Genomic DNA, 24,197 nt, shown 5'->3' with positions numbered 1-24,197 from the left:
TAGAAAAAACTACTAAATATTATTTCAGAGTTTAGGCTCATGAATTAAACTGAAGTCAAACAAGAGTAGCCAAAGTAAAGAGGTTGTTAGAGAATGTGCTCATTTAAAACAGCAGATTCAAAGTGGAACTTGCCTCTCCATCACATGCCCCAGAAAGGACGGTAGTCAGGCTCTTTGGATGCTTTGCCAGGCAATTGACTCCATCACGGTGACCATCCAGGGAGGCAAGGAATGGTTTTGCAAACACTCGTTCCAATTTGGTAGCATTTAAAGCTCTTACATATTCTCGTGGGACTTCAAAAGGATGTAAGGTAGGATCATAGTTTCTTGGAACTGGAATAAGAATAATCTCTCTTAAAATAATTCACATTTACTATTTCCTGTGAAGCTAATCATGTAATCTGTTGCTCAGAAGGTCTTTAATTGGGGATACTGTTTTCTGTCTAGCACTCTGAAAGATACAAAAGTACACCTGTTACCTACAAACCTTTTCAAAATTTCGGGGAAATCATGGTATACATAGTCTTGTACAAGTAGACTATATATACACACATAGCAATATATACATACATATATACATAGACTATAAACACATGTACACAGCTTTCCTTCTATACATCTTACCATATTCAACTGGGTTGTGACCTTCATGGGGAGGGGGTTCCAACACACTGTTCATTTGGACGCCTATGCCTAGCACAGTGTCTGGAGCAAAGCCGAGTACTCTGATGAACTATGCTCAACTACACTGCTTGTGCTAGCTGCTCCAGGATACTAACACTGCACTGACACACACAGGTTCTGACTTTTAACTACACCACACAGCGACTAGTGATTGAGCACTTCCTACATTTGTTTACTTACATGGAAAGCACTGAAGTAAGAGCTCACTGAGTCCCAGACACTATTCCAAATACCGAATCTTAACTCACACAATCTGCACAGCACCGTTATGCTCTACTGCTATCTTCCACTCTATAGTTGAAACTGAGGCACACAGATGCTAAGTAACCTGCCTGTAAGCATGTTCTTAACTAGTCTCCTTCTAAGCCTGTGGCTAACCAAATTCAATGTGTAACAGGAAACACATTTTCCCTTCGACTTCACCCTGCTATCACATCCAACATGCAATCAAGTGCAAACCTTGGTTATTCCCAAATTCCACCTTCCATAGTCTCCAACCCCCAAACTCAAACGCTCATCTATTGGAGAAATTATTTTGGCCACTCCACATAGTTAAAAGGATATTTATTTAATGGCGAAACTCACAAATTAAGTAATGGATAGGTCGCAGGGTCTGGGGAAGGTGTAATGCAGTCCAACGGTGTTCTCCGGAGCTCTGCACAGTCAATCTGCACTGGTCAGCGTCCCGGCACGAGAGAGCGCCCAGAGCGAGCGCTGGCCCATCCAGCTCCCGGGTCCCTAGGCGCCTCCCCTCGTCCCGCCTCGTAGGCGTGACAGTTGCCAGAGTCTCAATGGGGGTTGGAACTTCCAGAACCAAGTTGGAATGGCTACCCACTACACTCATCCTCTCTGAAAGCCATTCTTCACTTTCCCGAACATCTACTAACTTAGTGCTGGCCCTCAACACCTTATGCCCAGACCACTATGCTATCACCCCTACTTGATTCGGCAGCAAAACAGTTACCAGATTAATCAAGCGCATGCCATTCCCACAACTAACAATGTCTACAGGCTCCCGCAGCAGTTGTCAATCCTTTGGATTTGTCTCATTGTAACATGGTCCTTGAGCCGGTATATTTAATATAAGCATTATTAAAGATGCTTTGTTTTCAATAAAATTTTATTTCCAATTAAGCTTCCTGAGAGAGAAATTAAAGGCCCCCAAATGTGTGTTTCAACATCTGGTTTTAATGGACAAAGATTCACTGATTTCCACACAGTGCCATGTTAATGGTATACAAACGCACTTACGTAGTACTCACCTCTGGACAGTGCCGTGTTAATGGGATGCTAACATACTATAATCAAGCACATGCTGGCACATTTTTCTGTGGTGATACATGTGATTGCAGTCACTGAGAACCTCTCACTGGTTCAGTTAATATGGTTTTGGACAAAGTGAGGACTGTACTTCACAAAAATAAGCAGATCCAAAGAGAAGATGTCTACAGCTGGCAATATTCATTTAGCTATATTTACTTTTTGGTCATATCCACCAGGTTTTCCAAAGTTATTTCTGAAGTATGTTTTGGAATGTTCTATCTACTCTGATTCCTACAACTAACTGATATAATATCTAAGTAAAAAGGAAAATAGATCATGCTCTTTCCAAGTATTTTCACACAGACAAAATCCATCATCATTATAAACAACACGTTCGAGTTTTTAAATAGTAAAAACATTTCCAAACATATATTTTCAAAAGAATCTTTGAACAGCCCAATTTTTAAAGCAATTTCCTCACTTGTCATTAAAATGGACTTGGAAAAGTTGACCATGGTGCTGCACCTTTAGTCCCAGTGCTCCAGAAGCAGAGGCAGACAGCTCTCCAGGAGTTCGACGCCAGTACTGTCTATATGGAAAATTTCAGGCTAGCCAGGGTTAGAGATGCTGTCTCAAAATCAAATAAACAACAGGGGAAAGGGACTTGGAGCAGATTATATGCATTATTTTCTTTTAAAAGTTAAAGAAAGCATCTTAGTTAATATCCTTAACTAGAGAAAAGTTTACCAGTTTCAGAAATACTTAATTTAAAGTTAGGGTCTTCAAGAACTTTGCCTTGATAAAGCCAAGGTATTTCTGTGAGAGCGAACATTTTTATAGTCTTTCCCTTCATTCTACAAATTATTACACCCCCAGTAAGTAAACTATAATATGTTACAATATTCGAAAGGTAGAAGCAAGTCCTCCCTTGTCTGTTCCCCCCCAGACCTGGGATACTTAACAGTTGGCTGAAATGATGTTGTATTAACTATTACATAAATAAAATTTAGAGAATCTTGTTTGTTTGTAAACAGGGGTCACTGTGGAGCCCTAGCTGTCCTAAAACTCACTCTGTAGACCAGGCTGGCCTTGAACTCACAGAGATTCACCTGCCTCTGAGTGCTGAGATTAAAGGCAGGTGCCACCATGCCCAGCTTTTGCCTCTGCCTCTGGAGGGCTGGGATTAAAGTCTTGAACCACCAAGTCTGACTCAGTTTGTTTAAGATAGGAAGTAGACACTGATGTTCTAATTCTGATGTTTTCCCCATATTGTACTGGATACTCTAAACACCCGCTTTTAGAGGTACAGAGTTGAGTTCCAACCCCTTTCTGGTCTTCTAAAATTTGGTCTCACTGTTTCATCAGCTTCAAAGCCTTTTGGAAGTTGAGCTCCAACAGGTTTATTCACTGTCATTTAAAACTACCTGCACAGCCAGGCAGTGGTGGGGCACACCTTTAATCCCAGCACTCGGGAGGCAGAGCCAGGCGGATCTCTGTGAGTTCAAGGCCAGCCTGGTCTACAGATCCAAGTTCCAGGACAGGTTCCAATGCTACCCAGAAAAACCTTGTCTCAAAACACAAAACAAAAACCAAAAACCCTACCTGCGCTTTCCTTCTGAACATCCCTTCCATTAAGACTTAATTTTCATCTAAATATACTCCAACCTCATGCACCCATTTAAAATATTCACTTGAAGCCTTCTAAATCACAACCACTGTATCCACCTCCAACTTCATTCATCCAGTCAAGGACAGACCACTAACACTAATGTAGCATGCGGCATACATCATAAGCACATGACAGTACCGTTTAAAACTCCCAGAAAAACCACATGTATTTGTGCAAGGTGCTCCTACACATGAACCACCCACATCAGAATTATGGATAGTTTAAAAATTAAGGCTCAACAGCACTTACCTCAGTATTTAAATAGTGCATAAAATTTACAAGGAAACATCACTAAATAAAAATAGACAATAACAAGTGTATTTCTTGTTTTACATTTTACAGTACTCCAAAAATTCTATTTTTCCATTTTATTAACATTTCCACTACAAAACAAAAATGTTAATAACAAAAATGGCTATATCACCTAGAATAAGATTCTGTGCCCAGGCTGTCATCTGCTCATTCATTCATTCAGACATTTAGGAAGCAGCTATTTATGTGACCCACTGTCTAACCAGAGCACATATAGTCACATGATTCTCCCCCTCTTTGTAAGCTCGGTGTGATAGGAAAGCCTGCTAACCAAAATATAGTCACGAGATGCTGGGGCCCCGCGCAGCTGGAGCACGAAATCTGGCGAGGTACGCTGAGGTTAAACAGCACTCTAGACACCCAGTTTCAGTTCGTCGGGGAAGCAGCTCTCTTTATTTGTACCAACATGGGCTTATGTACCCCACTAACAGCAGGGGTCAAGGAATGGTTTCTCTGTATCCATAGGCAAGCCTGACACTGTTTTCCAAACAGGAAAAACCTCAGGGGAACTGATTCCCAGCACCCTCTGGAACCCAAGTGCACATTTTCCACACAAAAAACTTAACTGGGACAGCACAAAAAAGGGCATTTAAAATTAAGGCAGCAAACTTACTGCTGTTGACAATGAGACAATGTGATAAGCACTCACAGAAACCAAAAAATAGGTACTGGAAACACAGAAGAGGTACTGAAATGCAGGAGGGCATGTGCAGGGCATAAGTATGGAGAGATTATGGTTGAAAGAAAGCTCCCATAGGTACAGCTCACAGAGAAAGGCTGAAATGCACAAATGCACCAGTGCTGGCAAGGGTAGCATAAGCTACTTACCAGCAATACACTGATTGGTGGAAGTGGTGAAGAAAAAGCCAGCGAGGTTTGAAGGCTCAAGATAATATCAAATCCAAGTAACAAATCTGGTTTGCATTTAAGAAATTTTATCTTGTTAACTTACCTTGGGTGCAGAGACCATATACATTTTAGCAATGCTCTCTCTCTCTCTCTCTCTCTCTCTCTCTCTCTCTCTCTCTCTCTCTCTCTCTCACACACACACACACACACACACACAGACCATATATCACATTTTAGCAAAACACACACACACACACACACACACACACACACACACACACACACGTTGATAACCTCTAGTAACAAGCTAGATGTTCCAGCTCCATCTTCTACCACTTACTCTCATTAACTCTAAAGACATGATACTTCTTTCCTATGCCTTAGTTATCATTATTCCCTTCAGTTAGAATGATCTGTTCATACAAGATTGGTCTCCTGTCATTTACGTTACCAAGAACTAACTCATAAAGCGTCGGCATACTAACGGGGTGCAGACCAGGAAAGATAAATAAAACTCACCAACTTCATTTTAACCGTTCTCTCCTCAAACTCCCAAGAGTAGTAATGTGAAAACTGACCGCTTTAAATCTCTCATCTTTTTTCCTTTCCTTCTCCAGAAGTAGATGATCTAAGTGCCGAAAGCAGCAGCTAAGTTTTAAAAAAATCTCGAAGCCTTAACTCACGAGTTTGGCTCAAACTCCACTTTCCAACAGCTAGAAACCCGGACACAGAACGACGGACACAGGCTGAAAACGGGAAGCACTCCTCCTAGACGTAACTACTTCCCACTAGAGGGAAATGCTAAAAAAGTTACTGAGATGTCGTCTGCAACTCAGTTCCTCAACAGCCCTGTGTGGACACAGCTCGAAAGCTGCCAGATCCAGGTAGCCCGGGCAGGCGCTCCTTCCTCGGCTTCAGCTCGTCTCACCTCTTTGTATGTCCAGCTTGGTTTCGCGGACATAGTTGTCGGGGTTCCGGCTCAGCATTTTCACCTTCATCTCGGCGGCTCTGAGTCTCAGACTCCACGAGCCTTCGGCCGGGTTCGGCTTACGGCGGCCTCCGCGCAGACCCACGACTTCTTCCGCCTTCCGCGGGCTTCTTCCCGTCACGTGGCCCCGCCGCGCCGCAGCCGGCTGGCTCGGCTGGACCCCGCGGCGTTCCGTAGTGGCTCCGGCCGGGGCTGGGGGCGGTCCTTCCGCCGTCGCTGGCGTGACGTCCTGGGGGCGTGACGTCCCGGGGGCGGGCCCGCGGCAGCTGTGGGCGTGGCCGGGCGGGCCCGCCCCCGCTCGTGCTCCCTCCCGCCGCTCGGCCCCGCGGGTCTCCCTGCTCCGCTGCTGCCGGGCCCCGGGCTCCGCTCCCGGAAGTGGACTCGCGTCCTGCGTTCCTGGCCCCGGGCCGCCGCGACTGTCGTCACGGTGGCAGCCACTACATCTCGCCCCACGTCGGCGGCGCTAGGCGCCGTAGTGCCGACGAGCCCCGAGCCCATGACAGGTCAAAGCCAGTCGGCGGCCGGGTCGGCGGCGTGGAGCACGGTGTTCCGCCACGTCCGGTACGAGAACCTGGTGGCTGGCGTGAGCGGCGGGGTCTTGTCCAACCTGGCGCTGCACCCGCTGGACCTCGTCAAGATCCGCTTCGCTGGTAAGAGCCCGCCCACGCCGCGGGCGGCTTCCCCCGCTGTCAGCCCCCGGGAGGCACCGAACCCCCAAAGGAAACTCGGTCTCCCCAACCTCCATGCTGCAAGGAGGAGGGCCCCGAAGATGATGCTGAGTACTTGCGGTGCCCGGAGCGAAGATTTAGGAAGGGAACCCCAGTTACTGTACCTGGCCTCGGCCTTCCCCGAGCCCCGTAACCCTAAGGGCTGGGGAAAGTGAGTGAAGGTGGAGAGAAAGGAGAGCGTCCCATTTGACCCTGGTGCGTGCGAGTCATTCGCTGTTGAGGGTAATTTGAAGTCTTAGGGCAGCCACGTGTTGGGCTGTGTAAAGTCAAACTAAAGTGCAAGTCCTTGAGCTGGAGCATAGTCCTCCGCAAAGAGTAAGGACTAAGTTTGGGATAAAAATATTCTTGAAGTATGCATTGTCCAGTGAAGAAAAGAGGAGCTGCTGTACCCTAAATAACTGCATTCAAGTGCGGGTTAAGTATTTGGAAATTAGCACGGCATTTTAGGAATTAACGCCAAGTCGAATTTCACAGGTGCTCTTTGGTAACTATTTAGAGCCCATTTTCTGTTATTTTAATTATTACAAGCCATGGGGACAAGATCATGATGGGAAAAACCACAGAGACTGCTGACCCCAGCTAGTGGGAGCCCACGGACTCCGGACTGACATCTAGAGAGCTGGCTTGGGACCGCACTAGGCCCCTTGCATGAGGGTGACAGATGTGTGGCTTGATCTGTTTGTGGGTCCCCTGGCAATCGGACCAGGACGAATTGGCTTTTTTAGATCCCATTCCCTACGATGCCATGCCTTACTCAGCCTTGATGCAGTGGGGAGGAACCTGGGCCTACCCCAACTTGGTATGCCAGCCTATGTTGAATACCCAAGGGAGGCCTTACCCACTCTGAGGAGTGGGTGGGAGTGGGATGGGGAGGATGGGGAACAGGGGGTGGCATGTAATATATATATATATATATATATATATATATATATATATATATATATATATAAAACAAGCCACATTCTTCCTTGAAAAATAAAAGTTTTATAAATGGCTTTAGTAGAGTGTTTTAATTTCATTCAATCTACTTGATGTATGTATGTATGTCTTACTGTTTGAACAATAGTATCTAAGCTACAGAAGTATGAACAGTTTCTTGCTGTCAGGGAACTTAAAAATCTAATTGGCCTAACTTATGTAAGAGAATTCTACACAACATAAAGTCAAGAGCAAAGTAGAATAAATACGAATACAAAATAACAGCACAAATAGATTATATATATAAAGAAAGCTGGGGCTGAAGAGATGGCTAGCACTCCCGCAGGACCCACGTTGCGTTTCCAGCACCCTCTTTGAGAAGGTGACTCCAACTGTCTGTAGCTCCAGCTTCAGGGAAATCCAGCACCTCTGGCCTCTGCTCCCACCTGCACTCACATGCACATACCCACACAGGGACACATATAGGCAATTTAAAATAATAAAGGTAAATATTTAAAAAAGAAACATAGGTGGCTTGTATGTATCTTTAAAGGTTCTGTGACTATTAAAGTTCTCAACAAGATTAATATTTTGGCAACCAGAGAGGAGACAAGACATTCTGTGGCGAAAAATAGGTGATACTTGTGGATACCACAAAGATGTATAATTCCATGGAGTTTGACATGCATCTGTAAATAATTATTATAATAAACAGTTGTGACTATTGGCAGTAACTTTCATTGAACGTTTACTATGACTTTATTATCCCCTTTATGCAGATGATGGCGGCGGCAGTTGAGTTAGTTGCCCAGGTCACAAGGTTGCAAACACCAACCTGAGATTTGAGTTCAGCAACTTCACTCTAAAACTGTCTTGCACTTAACCGTGCTCCACATTAACTCCGAATCCCTGCTCACGGGGGCTTGAACATGAATCAAGAATTTCAGACTTCTGGAGGTGTGGGTCTGTGTCCTGGTGTCCCTCTCACACAGCCTCCCTCTAGGAACAGAAGGAGGAGTTGAGATTTTTAAGGAAAGGGTTGGCCAAGCCGGTGTTCAGACATAGCTACGAAGCTGACCAAGCCTGAGGCAAGGGAAACCTCCGTACCTGAGAAGATTCATTATCTTAAATCGAGCAGAGTGTTAGTAAGACAAATAAGGTGGTTAGAGACAGAATGAGGAGGTAAGATTAGATAGTAACCCCTAATTGAAGTCCTTCCCACATCAAAGCAGGCCTGTGCAGTAGTGAAACCTGCAGTTCGGATGGTGATAGGAAAGAGGAATTTGGGAAGATGAGAAGTTGAGTCGTCTTAGTTAGGGTTTCTGTTGCTGTGATAAAACAGTATGACCAGCCGGGCGGTGGTGGCGCACGCCTTTAATCCCAGCACTCGGGAGGCAGAGGCAGGCGGATCTCTGTGAGGCCAGCCTGGGCTACCAAGTGAGTTCCAGGAAAGGCGCAAAGCTACACAGAGAAACCCTGTCTCGAAAAACCAAAAAAAAAAAAAACAGTATGACCAAAAGCACCTCAGGGAGGAAAGGTTTATTTCTTCTTACAGCTTTATAGTCCATCATCCAGGGAAGTCAGGGCAGAGAAATGCAAGGCAGTGACCCAGAGGAGGAGCTGATGCAGAGGCTGGGAAGGAGAGCTGCTTTCTGGCTTGCTTCTCAAGGCTTGCTAAGGCTGCTTTCTTACACAGCTCAAGACTACCTGCGGGGGGTGGGGGGATGGGGGTGGCAGCCCCACCTCCACACCGTGGTCTGAGCCCACCTCCACCATTAATCAAGAAAGTGTCCTACAGACTGGCCTACGGGCATTCTAGATGAGGGCGTTTTCTCACTTGAGGTTGCTCTTTCCAGATAACTAGCTGTGCCAAATTGACATAAAACTAACCAATACAGTCATCAACAGGCATCAGTACTGAATAATTCCTAGATTCTGTGCTTTCATAGAATTAAGCCCACTTAATAAAATTATTGTCTAGCAATGAGGAGGAAGGTCAGTCCTAAATGTGTATGTTATGAAACCAAACAATTCATTGACTCCCAAATCCACTGGAGTGCCAGTGTCCACGGTTTTAACAAGAATAGAAATGTCATGTAAGAAAGGTGAAGGAACTAGTTGAGTTTCATGGGGAAGAGAACTCCAGTTGTGAGTTGGTCCTGAGGTCAGGCATAGGTCACCTGGAAATTACAGGAATGCAGAATTAGGCCTGGCAAGATGGTGGTACTCTGCAATGAAACTCAATGACAGCGTGGCGGAGACATTCTGGTTGAAAGAGGTTAGGTAGGTGATATTGTGGATGAGCTCAGGGTTGAGTGTTCGCCTAGGCACACCCGGAAGTGTTAAGCTCAACACCTAGTATCACAAAAAAAGTAGAATTATCCATTTAAACACAAGTAAAGGGAATGTATTAATTAGAAACAAGCTCTTCAGTTATGACCGAGCCAGCTCTTCAAACAGTTTGTCCCGAGGTGGTGGGACTACGTAGTATGTAAAGCCAGTATACTTACTGTCGTTCCTCAGACTGATGTCAGTGACTGCCTTCTGTTTCGGCTACTCCCATGTACCAGCTTCTTTCCTCAGTTACTGTCTCTGGCATCTTCCAGTGTTACCACCGGCTGTTTCAGTGATGTGAGATCACTGCTTGTATGAAATTCCTCAGATCATTTAGACTAAAACTCACTGCTGGTGTAACAACTTCTATTTGACATTAGGTAGACCCTCATTCAGGTCTTCATCTCAATAGTCGCTTGTTTTCTCTGCCTTCTTTGTATGTATATAATGAAATTTTTACCCCGATAGTAGGGCAACTATTATGTTTTTTTCTTTTGTTTTGTTTCAGTTTGGTTTTTCAAGACAGGGTTTCTCTGTGTAACTGCTATGGCTGTCCTGGAACTCGCTCTGTAGGCCAGGCTGGCCTTGAACTCAGAGATCAGCCTGCCTCTAGAGATCATCCTGCTTCTGCCTCCCTGTGCTGGGATTAAAAGCGTACGCCTCCATGCCTGTCTGTTTTGTTTGTTTTTTTACGTGAGGAAAGGAAAAGAGGAAACAATTTCCTCTCTCAAAACATCTATGTGATTCTTTTAGACATAATGGACACAAATTTGAGAAGATAATGCCTTGAAATCACAGCCAAACTTAGGTGGGTTTTGGATTTTTTGGGGGGAGGGAGGTTTTGTTTTGTTTGTTTTAGAAACTTTGTAGTTAGGTGAACTGCAACAAAACACCACTAACAGACAGAATGGCTTAAACAACACCAAGAGTGTTTTCTCTTGGGGATCTGGGGACCAGAAGTCCAGGATCAAGTGCTAGTGGGATTGGTTCCTAGTGCGAACCTGACCTTGGCTTGCAGATAGCCTTTCAACCTTCACTCCCCAGAAAGGCCGGCTGCAGGTGCTGTGACATTGAGAACTAGGGTCTTACGTGAGCTTTGGAGATGATAGAGTTCTCTCCACAGCCTCTGCCCCACCCCACCCTTGCTTCCACACTAATTCCCTACCATTTCTTCCTCCACCAGCCCAACATTGGTGTCACCAAATCTCCAGTTCTCCTCCCAGATTGCAGGGTGTGGGGCAGCGTGCTTGTATTTGCTGTTCAGCTGTCTAGCTGTAAGCCTTTCCCATCCTTCTAGAGACCGGCACCCCGTCATTGTTTCCTGTTTTTCACCGTTATTACTAAGATTAACTCTCCAGCAGTACAGCAAGCACTGGCTGTACCTATGAAAAGCAGAGGAACTTCGTTTTGCTTTTTTTTTTTTTTTTTTTTTGGTTGATTTTTTCGAGACAGGGTTTCTCTGTGTAGCTTTGCACCTTTCCTGGAACTCACTCGGTAGCCCAGGCTGGCCTCGAACTCACAGAGATCCGCCTGCCTCTGCCTCCCGAGTGCTGGGATTAAAGGCGTGCGACACCAACGCCCGGCTCGTTTTGCTTTTTGTCTGAAAGTTTGTATCTTGTGTAAATGTATAAAATGTAGGAAATAGATGATAGTATACCCACTTCAGAAAGGAGCTCAGAGGGGTTAAGACCATGTAATTAACAAATGAAATTAGGTTCCCAGGCCAGGCTCCCCACATAGCCCAGTGCACTTTAACCTCAACTCCTAGTGTGACATGGACAGGTTAGTGAGGAAGGGAACCGACTGCTTGCCCCCGCTTTGCATGGCACTGTGGCAGTACCGGCTCTTCTTTGCCGGGCCCCAGTCTGTACAGTAGCAGGTGGGGGCAATGCTTGCATGTAAACGACTGTAATTGGTGTGAACTTTTTGGAAGGCACTTTCACTGTGTATTTCTAAATTTGCATTTATATACTTTGACCCGAATCACTTCCCTTTCTAGTGGCTGATGGTAAAGAAGTACTAAGAAACCACACAGGATATGTGTGGTTTACAGAATATTCTTAGGAGAACTTTTTACTAGGAAAAAGATAAACAGAACACCAGTCGGTGATGTTACATACCTTTAATCCCAGCAGTCTGGAGGCAGAGACAGGTGGATTTCTGTGAGTTCAGGGCCAGCCTGGTCTACAGAGTGAGTTCTAGTACAGCCAGGACTACACGGAGAAATTCTGTCTTGAAAAACAGAGAGAGAGAGAGAGAGAGAGAGAGAGAGAGAGAGAGAGAGAGAGAGAAAGAGAGAGAGAGAAAGAGAGAGAGAGATGAGCAGACCAGAGAGAGGGAACAGGGCATATGAAAGAGAGTAGTGGGAGAGAAGGATGAAACAGAAACAGTGTAATGACACATTCATGTAAAAATGCTGTAATGACACCCATTTCCTTACATGCTAAACCTAAAACATTGATTTAAAAGATGAGAAATGAGGGGCTGGAGAGATGGCTCAGAGGTTAAAAGCACTGTATGCTCTTTCAGAGGACCTGAGTTCAATTCCCAGCAACCACATGGTGGCTCACAACCACCTGTAATGAGATCTGGCGCCCTCTTCTGGTGTTCAGGCAGAACATTGTATACATAATAAATAAATAAATCTTTAAAAAGATGAGAAATGGTTCACACATCAGAGAGGAGAGCGAGTGTAGAAATGACAGGATGATGTGAGATGATGACAGCAGAGAGTGTGGAAATGACAGATGACGTGAGATGATGGACAACAGAGAGTGCGGAAATGACAGGATGACATGAGATGGACAACAGAGAGTGTGGAAATGACAGATGACGTGAGATGATGGACAACAGAGAGTGTGGAAATGACAGATGACGTGAGATGATGGACAACAGAGAGTGTGGAAATGACAGGATGACGTGAGATGGACAACAGAGAGTGTGGAAATGACAGATGACGTGAGATGATGACAACAGAGAGTGTGGAAATGACAGGATAATGTGAGATGATGGACAACAGAGAGTGTGGAAATGACAGGATGACGTGAGATGGACAACAGAGAGTGTGGAAATGACAGGATGACGTGAGATGATGACAACAGAGAGTGTGGAAATGACAGGATAATGTGAGATGATGGACAACAGAGAGTGTGGAAATGACAGATGACGTGAGATGATGGACAACAGAGAGTGTGGAAATGACAGGATGACGTGAGATGGACAACAGAGAGTGTGGAAATGACAGATGACGTGAGATGGACAACAGAGAGTGTGGAAATGACAGATGACGTGAGATTATGGACAACAGAGAGTGTGGAAATGACAGGATAATGTGAGATGATGGACAACAGAGAGTGTGGAAATGACAGGATGACGTGAGATGGACAACAGAGAGTGTGGAAATGACAGGATGACGTGAGATGATGACAACAGAGTGTGGAAATGACAGGATAATGTGAGATGATGGACAACAGAGAGTGCGGAAATGACAGGATGACATGAGATGATGGACAACAGAGAGTGTGTGGAAATGACAGGATGACATGAGATGGACAGTAATCACATTTATTCAACATCTTATTTGGGGAAATCTACCAGGAGAAATGTCTGTAAGTTCTAGAGTGGGGAAGAAAGGAACATGTGAAACTATATAAAATAAAATTGTCATTTGTATCATAGAATTATAAAATGTAGAATGTGATTTTATAATTTGGTATCATATGCGTGATATGGAATGTTCCCTATTATTGAGAATACTTAATACTCTACTTCCAGGATTAAGTTACTTCTTAACAATAAAGCCATTGTTGATACTACATTGTTCCATATTGTTTTCCTACAACCTGCCCACAGTCAAGTTAAGCATCCCTCATTCCCCCAGATTATCCTGTTTCAAATGTATTTTTCATTTCCTATAGAAGCAGAATAAAAATAAATGCCAAATTTACTCAGGCATAGTAGCACTCTGTATTTCAAAATACTACTGCTGCTTAAAAACAGATGGCAACATTTTCTGAGATGTAGACAGGTCCAAGAGAGCTTTATGTGATAGAAAAGAAAGATAAAAAGGGCCTTTCTTTCTTTTTAAGATTGTTTAATTAAAAGGAAAGCAGAGGGTGGTGACTGGTCCCCAAAAGTGTCTCTGTAGATAGTGGTGCCATTTGTTGAGCTGTGTGGGACCTAGAATAAGAACAGTGTGGGAAAGGGTGGAGGAAACCGGTTCACTTTTAGAAAATAATGTTCACGTGAAGTACTCTGGTACTTTATATTCTGACTGTGTACGTGGTGTAAAGAGAGAATGTCCAGGAGTAGGTTGTCCTTCCTCCAGACCCCTTCCCTGCTCCCCCTCAGATCTTGCTGGCATGCTTGGTAGAATGAAGCAGCTGACTATTTTATTTTTTAGTAATATTTTTATTTTATGTGTATGTACCATTTGGCCTGGTGCCCACAGAGTTCACAAGAGGGTGTCAGATCCCCTGGAACTAGAGCTACAGGTGGTTGTGAGCCATCATGTGGGTGCTGAGGATCACACTCAGGTCCTCTCTCTGCAACAGCAACAAGTGCCCCAAACCACTGAGCCATCCCTCCAGCTCCTGAGTAATGACTTTAAACATTTGAATTCATGATCATGAGTATCTGTAACAAACACACAAGTGCTGGAGCTATTTGAGGGGCACTTCCTGAAATGCTAGAGGTTTTCATATGCTCTTGGCTGAGTACTTTGGTAGATGTACTAATTTAGAGATACTAATATCCTTAAAAGAATTCCCTCCCCGGAGGTTTTCCTTTCCCCTTACCTCCGTGCGGACCTGGCTGTGTGTGGTGTGTGTGTGGTGTGTGTGTGTGACCCGTGAGCAGTCCTCTTCTCACCTCTGTGTTCTCCAATGCAGTGAGCGATGGACTGGAAGTAAGGCCAAAATACAAAGGAATTTTACATTGCTTGACTACCATTTGGAAAGTTGATGGACTGCGAGGACTTTACCAAGGCGTAGCCCCAAATGTGTGGGGTGCAGGTTTATCCTGGGGACTCTACTTTTTCTTGTGAGTAGATCTGGGGGGCCTTGACTTTAAGAGGAATCTTTGCTTTAATGTTTTCTGCTTACTACCTTTTTTCACACGTGTGATTGATGACTCATTTAATCCTTTTTTTTTTTTTTTTTTTTTTTTTTATGATTGGAAGGATTAGAAAGCAAAGTAGCTTCTTAGTTTCCTGTCTGCCAACTGTTATCAGAGATATTTAACTTGGGACAGAGTTGCTAACAGAAAGAAGGAAACATGGAGAGATGGACAAACATCCTCAGAAACTGTTGCTTTGGGCCAGTGGTGGTGGCACACACCTTTAGTTCAGCACTCAGGAGGCAGAGGCAGGCCTCTGAGTTCGAGGTCAACCTGGTCTAGAGAATGAGTTCCAGGATAACAGGGCTACACAGAGAATCCCTGTCTCAGCAAACCCCCTTCCCACCCCCACCCTTCCCAAAAAAGGAAACCATTGCTTTGAAATGTATTCAGGAAAGTTAAAGGTTCAGCTGATCGCTGTGGGCAACAGCATTAAAGAGCTTTTTGTTTTAGGTAAAGCCATTGGAAAAACTGCTAATTCTAATTTACAGTGACCTTTTACAACCTCTTCAGGAATTCTGAGGTGCTGTGACCATATTAGTACTCTGGTGCACTTTTAACAGCCAAAATAGACTAGAAAGAGATGAATTAACTGGTTATTTATTAGTGGTTTTGTAAGTGTTACAGTGGGAACCTGAAACTGTTTTTTAAGATGAATCCCACAAATTTCAATCCTTGAATTCAGTCCTTTAAGGAAACTATTTTCTTGTGTATAAGAGATTAGTTTCAGAATACTCCCCAAGTAGAAAAGTCTTAAGTACTGAAGTATCATAACATGGTTATATATTTATCCTCAGCGAGAATCCCAGTTGATGCATAATGAAGTTTAAAAGCAGGAAGGATAGACGTGGGAGTATGTGTAAGAACATGCATCCAGAAGATCCCTGTTGGGAAGGGGTAGCAATGCCAGATTCCTACAAGAGTGGAGATACACTCCACAGGCCTCTTACTTGACTTGCCCCATCATCTTCATAGCTCATTTACCTGTCAGATACTGTCACTCTTGGGAATAACACCTGGTGCGTTCCTTTTAAAGAAACCGCAGCAAGCTCCTGAGCAGGTACATCCACCTTATTGAGTATAAAAGGGCATGATCACAAAGCATGATGCTGTGGCGGGGGAGTGAGCGCTGCTGCGGTGAGCTTCTGGCCTGGGCAGTCCGCTGTGTGTCTTAGTTACTGTTCTAGTGCTCTGAAGAGACCAAGGCAGCTCGCTCTTTCTTTTTTTTGGTTTTTTGAGACAGGTTTCTCTGTGTAGTTTTGGTGCCTGTCCTGGAGCTTGCTCTGTAGACTAGGCTGGCCCCAAACTCAGAGATCCACCTGCCTCTGCCTCCCGAGTGCTGGGATTAAAGGCATGTGCCACCGCTGCCCAGCCTTAAGACAGCTCTTATAAAAGGAAGCATTTACTCTATACAACTCAAATTTATAATGCTGTGTGTGTGTGTGTGTGTGTGTGTGTGTGTGTGTGTGTGTACCCAAGAGTATTTAAGAACAGGCTGTGTGAATAAAGTATTATATGACAAGGATTTCTTACAATAGAATAGCTTGCTCCCAAACAAAATCTTTGCAGAGGAAAGTGGACATTGTGTAGCTGGAGAGCTTCTCTCTGGGTCCTGCCAAGCCCTGGCAGTCCAACAGCCCACTTATAAAATAAACACATAGATGCTTATATTATTTACAAACTGTATGGCCATGGCAGGCTTCTTGCTAACTGTTCTTATAGCTTAAATTAATCCATTTCCATAAATTTATACCTTGCCATGTGGCTCGTGGCTTACCGGCGTCTTCACATGCTGCTTGTCATGGCGGCGGCTGGCAGTCTCTCTCTCTCTCTGCCTTCCTGTTCCAATTCTCCCTTCTGTTAGTCCTGCCTATACTTTCTGCCTGGCCACTGGCCAATCTGTCTTATTTATTGACCAAACAGAGCAATTTAACATACAGACCATCCCACAGCAACATTGGGTTAAAGAAATTGGGGCCTGTTAGCACATCTCTACTCCCAGGTAGATAGGGGCAGGAAGATCAGGAGTTCAAGGTCATCCTTTACTCATAGTGACTTTAAGGCCAGCCTGGCTCACAGAAGACCTGCCTCAGAGAACCGAATAGGGACTGGAGAGATGGCTCAGCTTGCTGATCTTCCAGAGAATCGGAGTTTAAGTCCCACTCCTACATTAAACAGCTCACAACAACCTGTAGTTCCAGCTCCAGTTTCTGTGGGCACACATAATAGAAATTTTGATTTACCATATAAATAACAAAAAAACAAACAAACAAAGCGGGCCTGGTTTGTCTTTCCTGCTCAGAAACATTTAGTGGCTGTTTGCTGCCAAGCAAGACCTAAATCTCAGCCTGCCCTTCTGTGGCCTCTTTCTCCTACAGTGCATCCCTCTCTATCTATCACTAGATATCCAGCTCTCTCTTTCCCTGTTGAAACCCTGCTGCCTCAACACCCAGGCCAGGACACTCCTGCACAGGGACTTCTGGGATCTCTCAGTCGGTCTCTGAACACCTCAGGACACTGTTGTTGACACTTACTTTGTTACGGCTGTTAGTACGCCAGTGTCCTCGTCAGTCTGTTAAAGGATCCAGTGCGTGTTCACCTCTCTGCCTGACAGAACGCTGATTACTGTTGCTGAGCACGTGTTCGCCTGGTGCCAAGGTCCATAGCACCCCAGCATCTTTTCCTTCTCCCTCTTGTCTTGTGCTGCTACTAATGGTGGACGGTGTAACTAGACTATTTCGTGTGTGTGTGTGTGTGTGTGTGTGCGCGCGCGCGCGCGTGTGTGTGTGTGTGTGTGTGTGTGTGTGTGTGTGTGTGTGTGTGTGTTCCTAGGTGTATTTGTTTATGGGAGGGTAGTATAATCCACTGTGAGCCATTTCCGGCATATCTGTTGTTAAATGAGGTCTCAATTTGTGGTTTCATTATGCATTGACTTTTTCTTTAGAGATGATGCTTTAAAGTGGACCTTTGCTTTATGACTCGTGTTCAAATTCAACTGCTTGTGTTTAATATTTTTAGTTACAACGCCATCAAATCATATAAGACAGAGGGAAGAACTGAACAGTTAGAGGCAGTAGAATATCTCTTCTCAGCTGCTGAAGCTGGTAAGGCAATGATGACATCACCTTCCAAACTTAATTCCTTGGGCGGCAGCGGCGGCGGCGGGGGCTTGAATGTGTTGACCGAAGGTCTCCCTCTGTAGCCCAGGTTGGGCTTGTGACCTTTTGCCTCCAGGCTTGATGTTTCTTTCCTTTTTTTAAAACCTCCTCACCCTCGTTAAACATTAGAGGTTTAAATGTGGTCATCTAATCTTGTGAAGTTAGGAGTCTCTAGACTAAGGTGGGCCTGCTTTCTGCTATGTGCACACTGTTGAAAAAAAATGTTCTTTTCTAATGAACTATTCTTAATTTGGATTAAGTGAATCAGTACCTGTATGCTAATTAATCTTTAAATATGATTTTAGGAGCCATGACTCTCTGCATTACAAACCCACTATGGGTGACGAAAACTCGCCTTATGTTACAGTACAGTGGTGTTGTTAACCCCTCGGAGAGACAGTACAAAGGAATGTTTGACGCACTTGTGAAAATATATAAATATGAAGGCATGCGTGGACTGTACAAGGTAACAAATGATCACGGATATACTTTGAATAACTGGAAACTACAATTAATACTGGCTTTCGCTTTTGCTTTTGTTTTGGGGATGAAGTCTTGCCGTATAGCCCAGTCTGCCTTGACTCCGCCTCCGATCTGAGACTGCGGTTGGGAGGCTACAGGCACATGCCACCACACTGGCTGCTGCTCGGCCTTGCTGCCCGGCTGGCGGCTCTTTTGTTCACTTCTGAATGCCCTGTGTTTGGTCCTAAAAAGAAACCAAACTTATGCAAGAAATAACTGAATGAAGTGGGAATTTTGTTTATAATTTTGAAGTTGTTCTTTAAGCTGTGTGTCCTCTGTCTGCATGACTTTGATTTGTCAGGTGTCTTTAGTGAGTCATGCACTTAGATACCCTTTGCTTACTGTAGCCCTTGGAGGTTGTCTGACAGTGTGTGGAGAAGAAGTCGGGGGTCTCAGCAGGGTCTTGTTGTTACTGACTGTAAGTATAACATGACTTTAAAAATAACCACCAAAAGGAAGGGCAGCCCTTGCCTGGTGGTTGGTTGTCTCCTCAGCGCTGGGAATTGTGTGTGTGTGTGTGTGTGTGTGTGTGTGTGTGTGTGTGTGTATAGGTTTTTGAGACAGCGTGTCTCTGTTTACCCATGGCTGTCCTGGAACTCATTCTGTAGACCAGGTTGGCTCCAAATTCACAGAGATCCTCTTGTTTCTCACTGCCCAGTGAATGTAGTATATTTGAAATTTCTTCCTAATGGCAGCAAAATCTGTTTCCAGTTTTGTCCTTTTTTCTCTTGCCTTAATTTCTCTTTCTATTAGTTACTTTGTATCACTCTGGGCACAGTGTGTGAGAGAAGGAGAACTTAGATGGCTTGCAGGGTCAGAGGTGTCGGTCACGGTCTGGGGTGGTGATGGGCAGAGCAGCCCCACGCTCCGGAAACAAAGGACCCATATGCAGGAGCTGCCCTGGCTTTCTCCTTTTCTGTCTGACCCGACTCCAGCTCTGCTTCTCACAGAGTGTGTGTCTGTGTGCTGGGTGTGTGTACACCCCTCACATGCACACCTACACCGCCTCTCCCAGTCACTGACGAGAGGATTAACCGTCACCGTCCTTTCCTGTCTTCTGTTTAGGCTGAAGGTTGGAAAAGTAGGAAATTTTACTTTATTTTTTAAGAATTATGTAATAGCTTTAAAATCACTAGCATTATAAACTCGAGGTTATAGATTACTTACTGATCTATCTATAGGCAGTTTTGTTTGGAATTGTATCATTCAGTTCTGTATTTTCTTTCCTCACTTCTTACCCTTTTCTCTGAGAATACCTTTGTATAATCCTTTAAGATAGCATTAGCTTGTTTCTGTTTTTATTTTTTTTAGTAAATTTAACCTCCTATTCAAACCCCAGTTATTGATAGTATGGGTCTTTTTCATGTTCGTATATATAGTATTTGAAGAAAGACAACCCATGAAAAAAGAAGGCAGTGCTGTTCTACTGTTCTTCTTCTTCTTTTTTTAAAGTGATTTATTTATCCTATGTGCATCGGTGTTTTGCCTGCATGTATGTCTGTGTGAGGGTGCTGGATCCCCTGGAACAGGAGTTAGAGACAGTTGTGAGCTGCCATGTGGGTGCTGGGAATTGAACCCAGGGCCCCTGGAAAGAGCAGACAGTGCTCTTAACCACTGAGCCATCTCTCCAGCTCCTGCAATACTGTTCTTTCTTTTTGGCTTTTTGAGACAGGGTTTCTCTGTGTAGCTTTGGAGCCTGTCCTAGATCTCGCTCTGTAGACCAGGCTGGCCTGGAACTCACAAGATCCTCCTGACTCTGCCTCCTGAGTGCTGGGATTAAAGGCGTGCGCCACTGACACCCGGCCTGCAGTGTTCTTAGTACCATGTATTAAAATGGGATTTATGTAAAACGTAGGTGAATTTACATAAAATAATATGAAAATATTTTAAATCTGTCTTTCATTCAAGCTGTTTAATTTTGCTTTTCTTTACCGTTCCCTTTAGGGATTTATCCCTGGGCTGTTTGGAACATCACATGGCGCCCTTCAGTTTATGGCGTATGAACTGCTCAAGTTGAAGTACAACAAACACATCAATAGATTGCCAGAAGCCCAGCTGGTGAGAGGGTCCCTGTAAAGTAATGTGGGCACTAAATGGGTGGAAGATTTTTAATATGTTTACTTTGACAGTATTGCTATCATAATAAATACTCTGTCACTAATTTAACTAACAGCTAAATATTTTATAAGTTAATGGCACAAATGTTAAATAGAACCCCATATTAAATAGACCTGTGTTAAAGAAGGAACAGTATTTTTTTATTTATTTAAATGGTTTTTTGTATGTAATTTTTTGCTTTTAAAGAAATGCTATTTATGTTCTTATTTTAGACCACGGCAGAATATATTTCTGTTGCAGCACTATCCAAAATATTTGCTGTAGCAGCAACATACCCATATCAAGTTGTGCGAGCCCGTCTTCAGGACCAGCATGTGTCTTACGGCGGCGTGATGGATGTGATCATCAAGACGTGGAGGTGAGAGCATGCCTAGACTGTCCACTCCATGATAGGTTTTTAGGATTGACCAGTATGCTGTGGAAAAGGCACGGTTGGCCGTCCTTACTTTCATGTTCCCTGTGTGTGTCACAATACGTCTCTGAAGCCTGAGTTCTTGATTGGTAAAATCAGACTGTTCAGGCCTACAAAGTTGTCATAAAAACAATGAAGCAGGTGTCAGTGCTTTGAAAACTTACCAGCACAGAATTTAAGTCAAGAAATATTTGACTGACATTGGATATAAGAAGTCAGAAAGCTAGCCGGGCGGTGGTGGCGCACGCCTTTAATCCCAGCACTCAGGAGGCAGAGCCAGGCGGATCTCTGTGAGTTCGAGGCCAGCCTGGACTACCAAGTGAGTTCCAGGAAAGGCGCAAAGCTACACAGAGAAACCCTGTCTCGAAAAACCAAAAAAAAAAAAAAGAAGAAGAAGTAGTCAGAAAGCTAGTTAAATATGTTTGAGGCCTGTACCTGCTACTGGCCCTGTAACTTTTGCAAGGACTTGTCTCTGTATGTAGAAGAGATTATGCATGAGAATAAATTATTTTGAGCATTAAGGAAATAAACTTTTCATGTGAGCTACATTTAGTTTTTTGTGTCCCTGATACCAGTTAGGAGATGGCGGACATACTGCTGCTTGCTGGTTTGTCTGTAGAGTCTCTGGATGCCGTTCTCACTGGCTCATTATCGTGGTACCTAATGTCTAGTCCAGAGACTTCAGACTCGCCACAGTCCCTCCGGCCTCAGCCTCCTCCAGGGTGCTAGGGTTAGAGGCCTGAACCCCCACAGCCGGCTGCCATGAGAGACGGCCAAGTGCCTGCCTTAGATCTGCTCAGCCTCCAGCACCACCGTTCTTGTAGAACATTCGGGTGACTCATAAACAGACGGCACTGTCCATTCTCCTCTGAGGTGTCCTTACCTCTTCCTTCATCCGTTTATAAAAGTTACATGGATGGCACGTCAATCAAATTCCTTCAGGGCATCGTACGCATGGTTTGTACACACCCACGTGTAAGTAGGGTGAGGCTTGACTGCTCATCTGTGTTAATGAAATGTTGGTGTGTTCACACTGGCACTTAGGGAATTAAGGTGTCTGTCCCTCCTTTAGGAAAGAAGGCATCAGTGGATTTTACAAAGGCATTGTCCCCAACTTGATCAGAGTGACTCCGGCCTGCTGTATCACCTTTGTGGTTTATGAGAACGTCTCACACTTCCTGTGTGACTTCCGAGAAAAGAAAGTAAGGTAAAAGAAGAGTCCAGTGTATCTGCTTGAGGCAGCAACCAGCTCCTTTGTGTTTGAAACACAATACTCAGAAGAATACAATAGCATCACACCTCACGCTCAGCATGACTCTATCAGAAGTCAGAGGACTGAAAATCTTGATGTTTTCTGCCCTGGGCTTCTCTTATGTGTGGAGTTTGGCTGCCTCTGCCTGCAGTGGACACCATCAGCATAAACGTCGACGCTGATAGCCAGTATGAGAATGGACAAGGTCTTCCATTTCGTTGTTGAACTAGAAGCTAATTTGCAATATTTTTTTTCTGAACTCTCTTGCCTGGATTGGCTTTAAAACTGACCCACGTGCAATAGCAGGGAGCTGGCTTCTTACAAGAATGGCTGCCTTTCAGGGTAAATTAGACGCAGGGGACTTAGGAATAAGGTGTTATACAGATCCAGCCCATTGTGAATGGAAAGGTTTTGTTAGAAATAAAGTCCATTATAAATGTGCTTTCATTTTAATCCAGTGGGACACACTAACTACAGAAACTGGAGGATTCATGTGTTTACTCTGAGAAATAGCTGCCATCTTTCGCCGTTCCTTTTCTTAATTATTTAAAGTGTGATTCTGCATCCCAACCTTGTTTTTTGGCCATAAACAATACGTGCTTGGAGTATATAAAGTCTGAGCTTCCAGGATCCAGTGAAACCTTCATGTAGCATGTGTGGTTATAAATCACTCATCAGGAATGCCGGGTTCCATTTCAGAGAGGGTGTGTTTGCTGTGAGCTTGTTAAAAAACTAAAGAAATAAACATTCTTTTTTTGTCTTAATTTTTAGATTTGTGAATCCCTCTACATTGGTTGCTCAGATTCAGGTTGAAATACAAATTAGGTTTGAAGATCCCCAGGTATAAAGGCCTACCCCCAAAAGGCTGCTGAAGTAGCACTAGTTTCTTCTCATAAGCAGCTGCAATGCTGTTGTACTAACATCTATTATTTTTGTAAATAAAACATTATAATCAAAGCTATATTTAAAGAGGTCTTTGAAAATAAGCCTATTTTCTATATTTGGAAATGGCATTGTTTTTAAAATAAAAATGAAAAGATAATTTATATTTACAAATAATTGTGTTTACTGTAATATTTTTACCCTTTTTTAGTGTTTTTTCAGTGACAATGGTGCATTTTTAAATTGTGACACACTGTAACAAAAAGCAAGTTTCCAGCAAGTTTTCTAAATTCTTGGTGTGTAACTCTTTAAGATTCAGGGACAATAAGTCAGTATTCCCAAGAATTCTTAGAAATTTTAAAATTACTATTTTATACATAGTCATAACCATACACTTTATTTGTATAGCTCATATTCTTGTTTAAAGAATAAAATACACTGAGTTTAGTAGTTTACAAAAAACTATAGCCTATGGGAATATTTAAACAATGGAAAACATAATTTAAAATTCATATCTCCCAGTAAAGGAAACTAGAATTTTGGTTTTTTGTTTTTGTTTTTCAAGACAGGGTTTATCTGTGTAGCCCTGAATGTCCTAGAACTCGCTCTGTAAACCAGGCTGGCCTCAAACTCACAGAGATCCACCTGCCTCTGTCTCCCGAGTGCCGGAATAAAGGCTTGTGGCACCACCGCCCAGCTAGAATGTTTTACAAATCATGCATTTCATCTGAGTTATACTGTAATTTGCATAAGATTGACCCTGATGCCCGTGTCTGTATGGAGAGGCAAGCTACAGTTGATGTTAAAGTTTTAGAGGTATCATAGTCACTCGAATCCTCCTAAGTACCCTAAATTAATAGCACAATTCTTGTCCTCTGAGAGCTTATAAGCTTGCATAATAAATGACTGGGAACGTGGAGGGTCATACAGTGCTCTGTAAGAGCTCTGTTAGTCATTCAGCAGCATGGAGGCATCTCTGTCAGGGGTACTGAT

At 43.8% G+C, this 24,197-nt stretch overlaps 2 protein-coding genes across 3 annotated transcripts in view; one reads left to right on the top strand and one right to left on the bottom strand.

Annotated features, from left to right (window-relative positions):
• Dcaf13 (DDB1 and CUL4 associated factor 13) overlaps positions 1–5,905 on the bottom strand; it is a 30,740-nt gene extending 24,835 nt beyond the window's left edge. The window contains exons 1-2 of one of the 2 annotated variants that reach the window (XM_028879237.2): positions 5,706–5,905; positions 134–333 (exon numbers count right to left, since the gene is read on the bottom strand). In XM_028879237.2, the coding sequence (XP_028735070.1) occupies positions 134–333; positions 5,706–5,775 (270 nt within the window). In that variant the 5' untranslated portion in view covers positions 5,776–5,905. Of the gene's footprint in view, positions 1–133; positions 334–2,428; positions 2,992–5,705 lie in introns of those variants that run through there. The other variant, XM_037197745.1, reaches the window with a different exon arrangement.
• A 148-nt stretch (positions 5,906–6,053) lies between these two features.
• Positions 6,054–23,283, top strand: Slc25a32 (solute carrier family 25 member 32). The gene is made up of 7 exons (XM_028879236.2): positions 6,054–6,415; positions 14,635–14,785; positions 17,879–17,964; positions 18,324–18,484; positions 20,485–20,598; positions 20,871–21,016; positions 22,143–23,283. Exons 1-7 carry the CDS (start codon positions 6,262–6,264, stop codon positions 22,279–22,281), a joined length of 951 nt encoding a protein of 316 aa, XP_028735069.1. The 5' UTR covers positions 6,054–6,261; the 3' UTR covers positions 22,282–23,283.
• Positions 23,284–24,197: the final 914 nt, after the last annotated feature.

Source organism: Peromyscus leucopus, chromosome 20 (assembly GCF_004664715.2).
Source record: "Peromyscus leucopus breed LL Stock chromosome 20, UCI_PerLeu_2.1, whole genome shotgun sequence".
Taxonomy (NCBI): domain Eukaryota; kingdom Metazoa; phylum Chordata; class Mammalia; order Rodentia; family Cricetidae; genus Peromyscus; species Peromyscus leucopus.
This window is presented reverse-complemented; position numbering and strand designations above follow the sequence as displayed.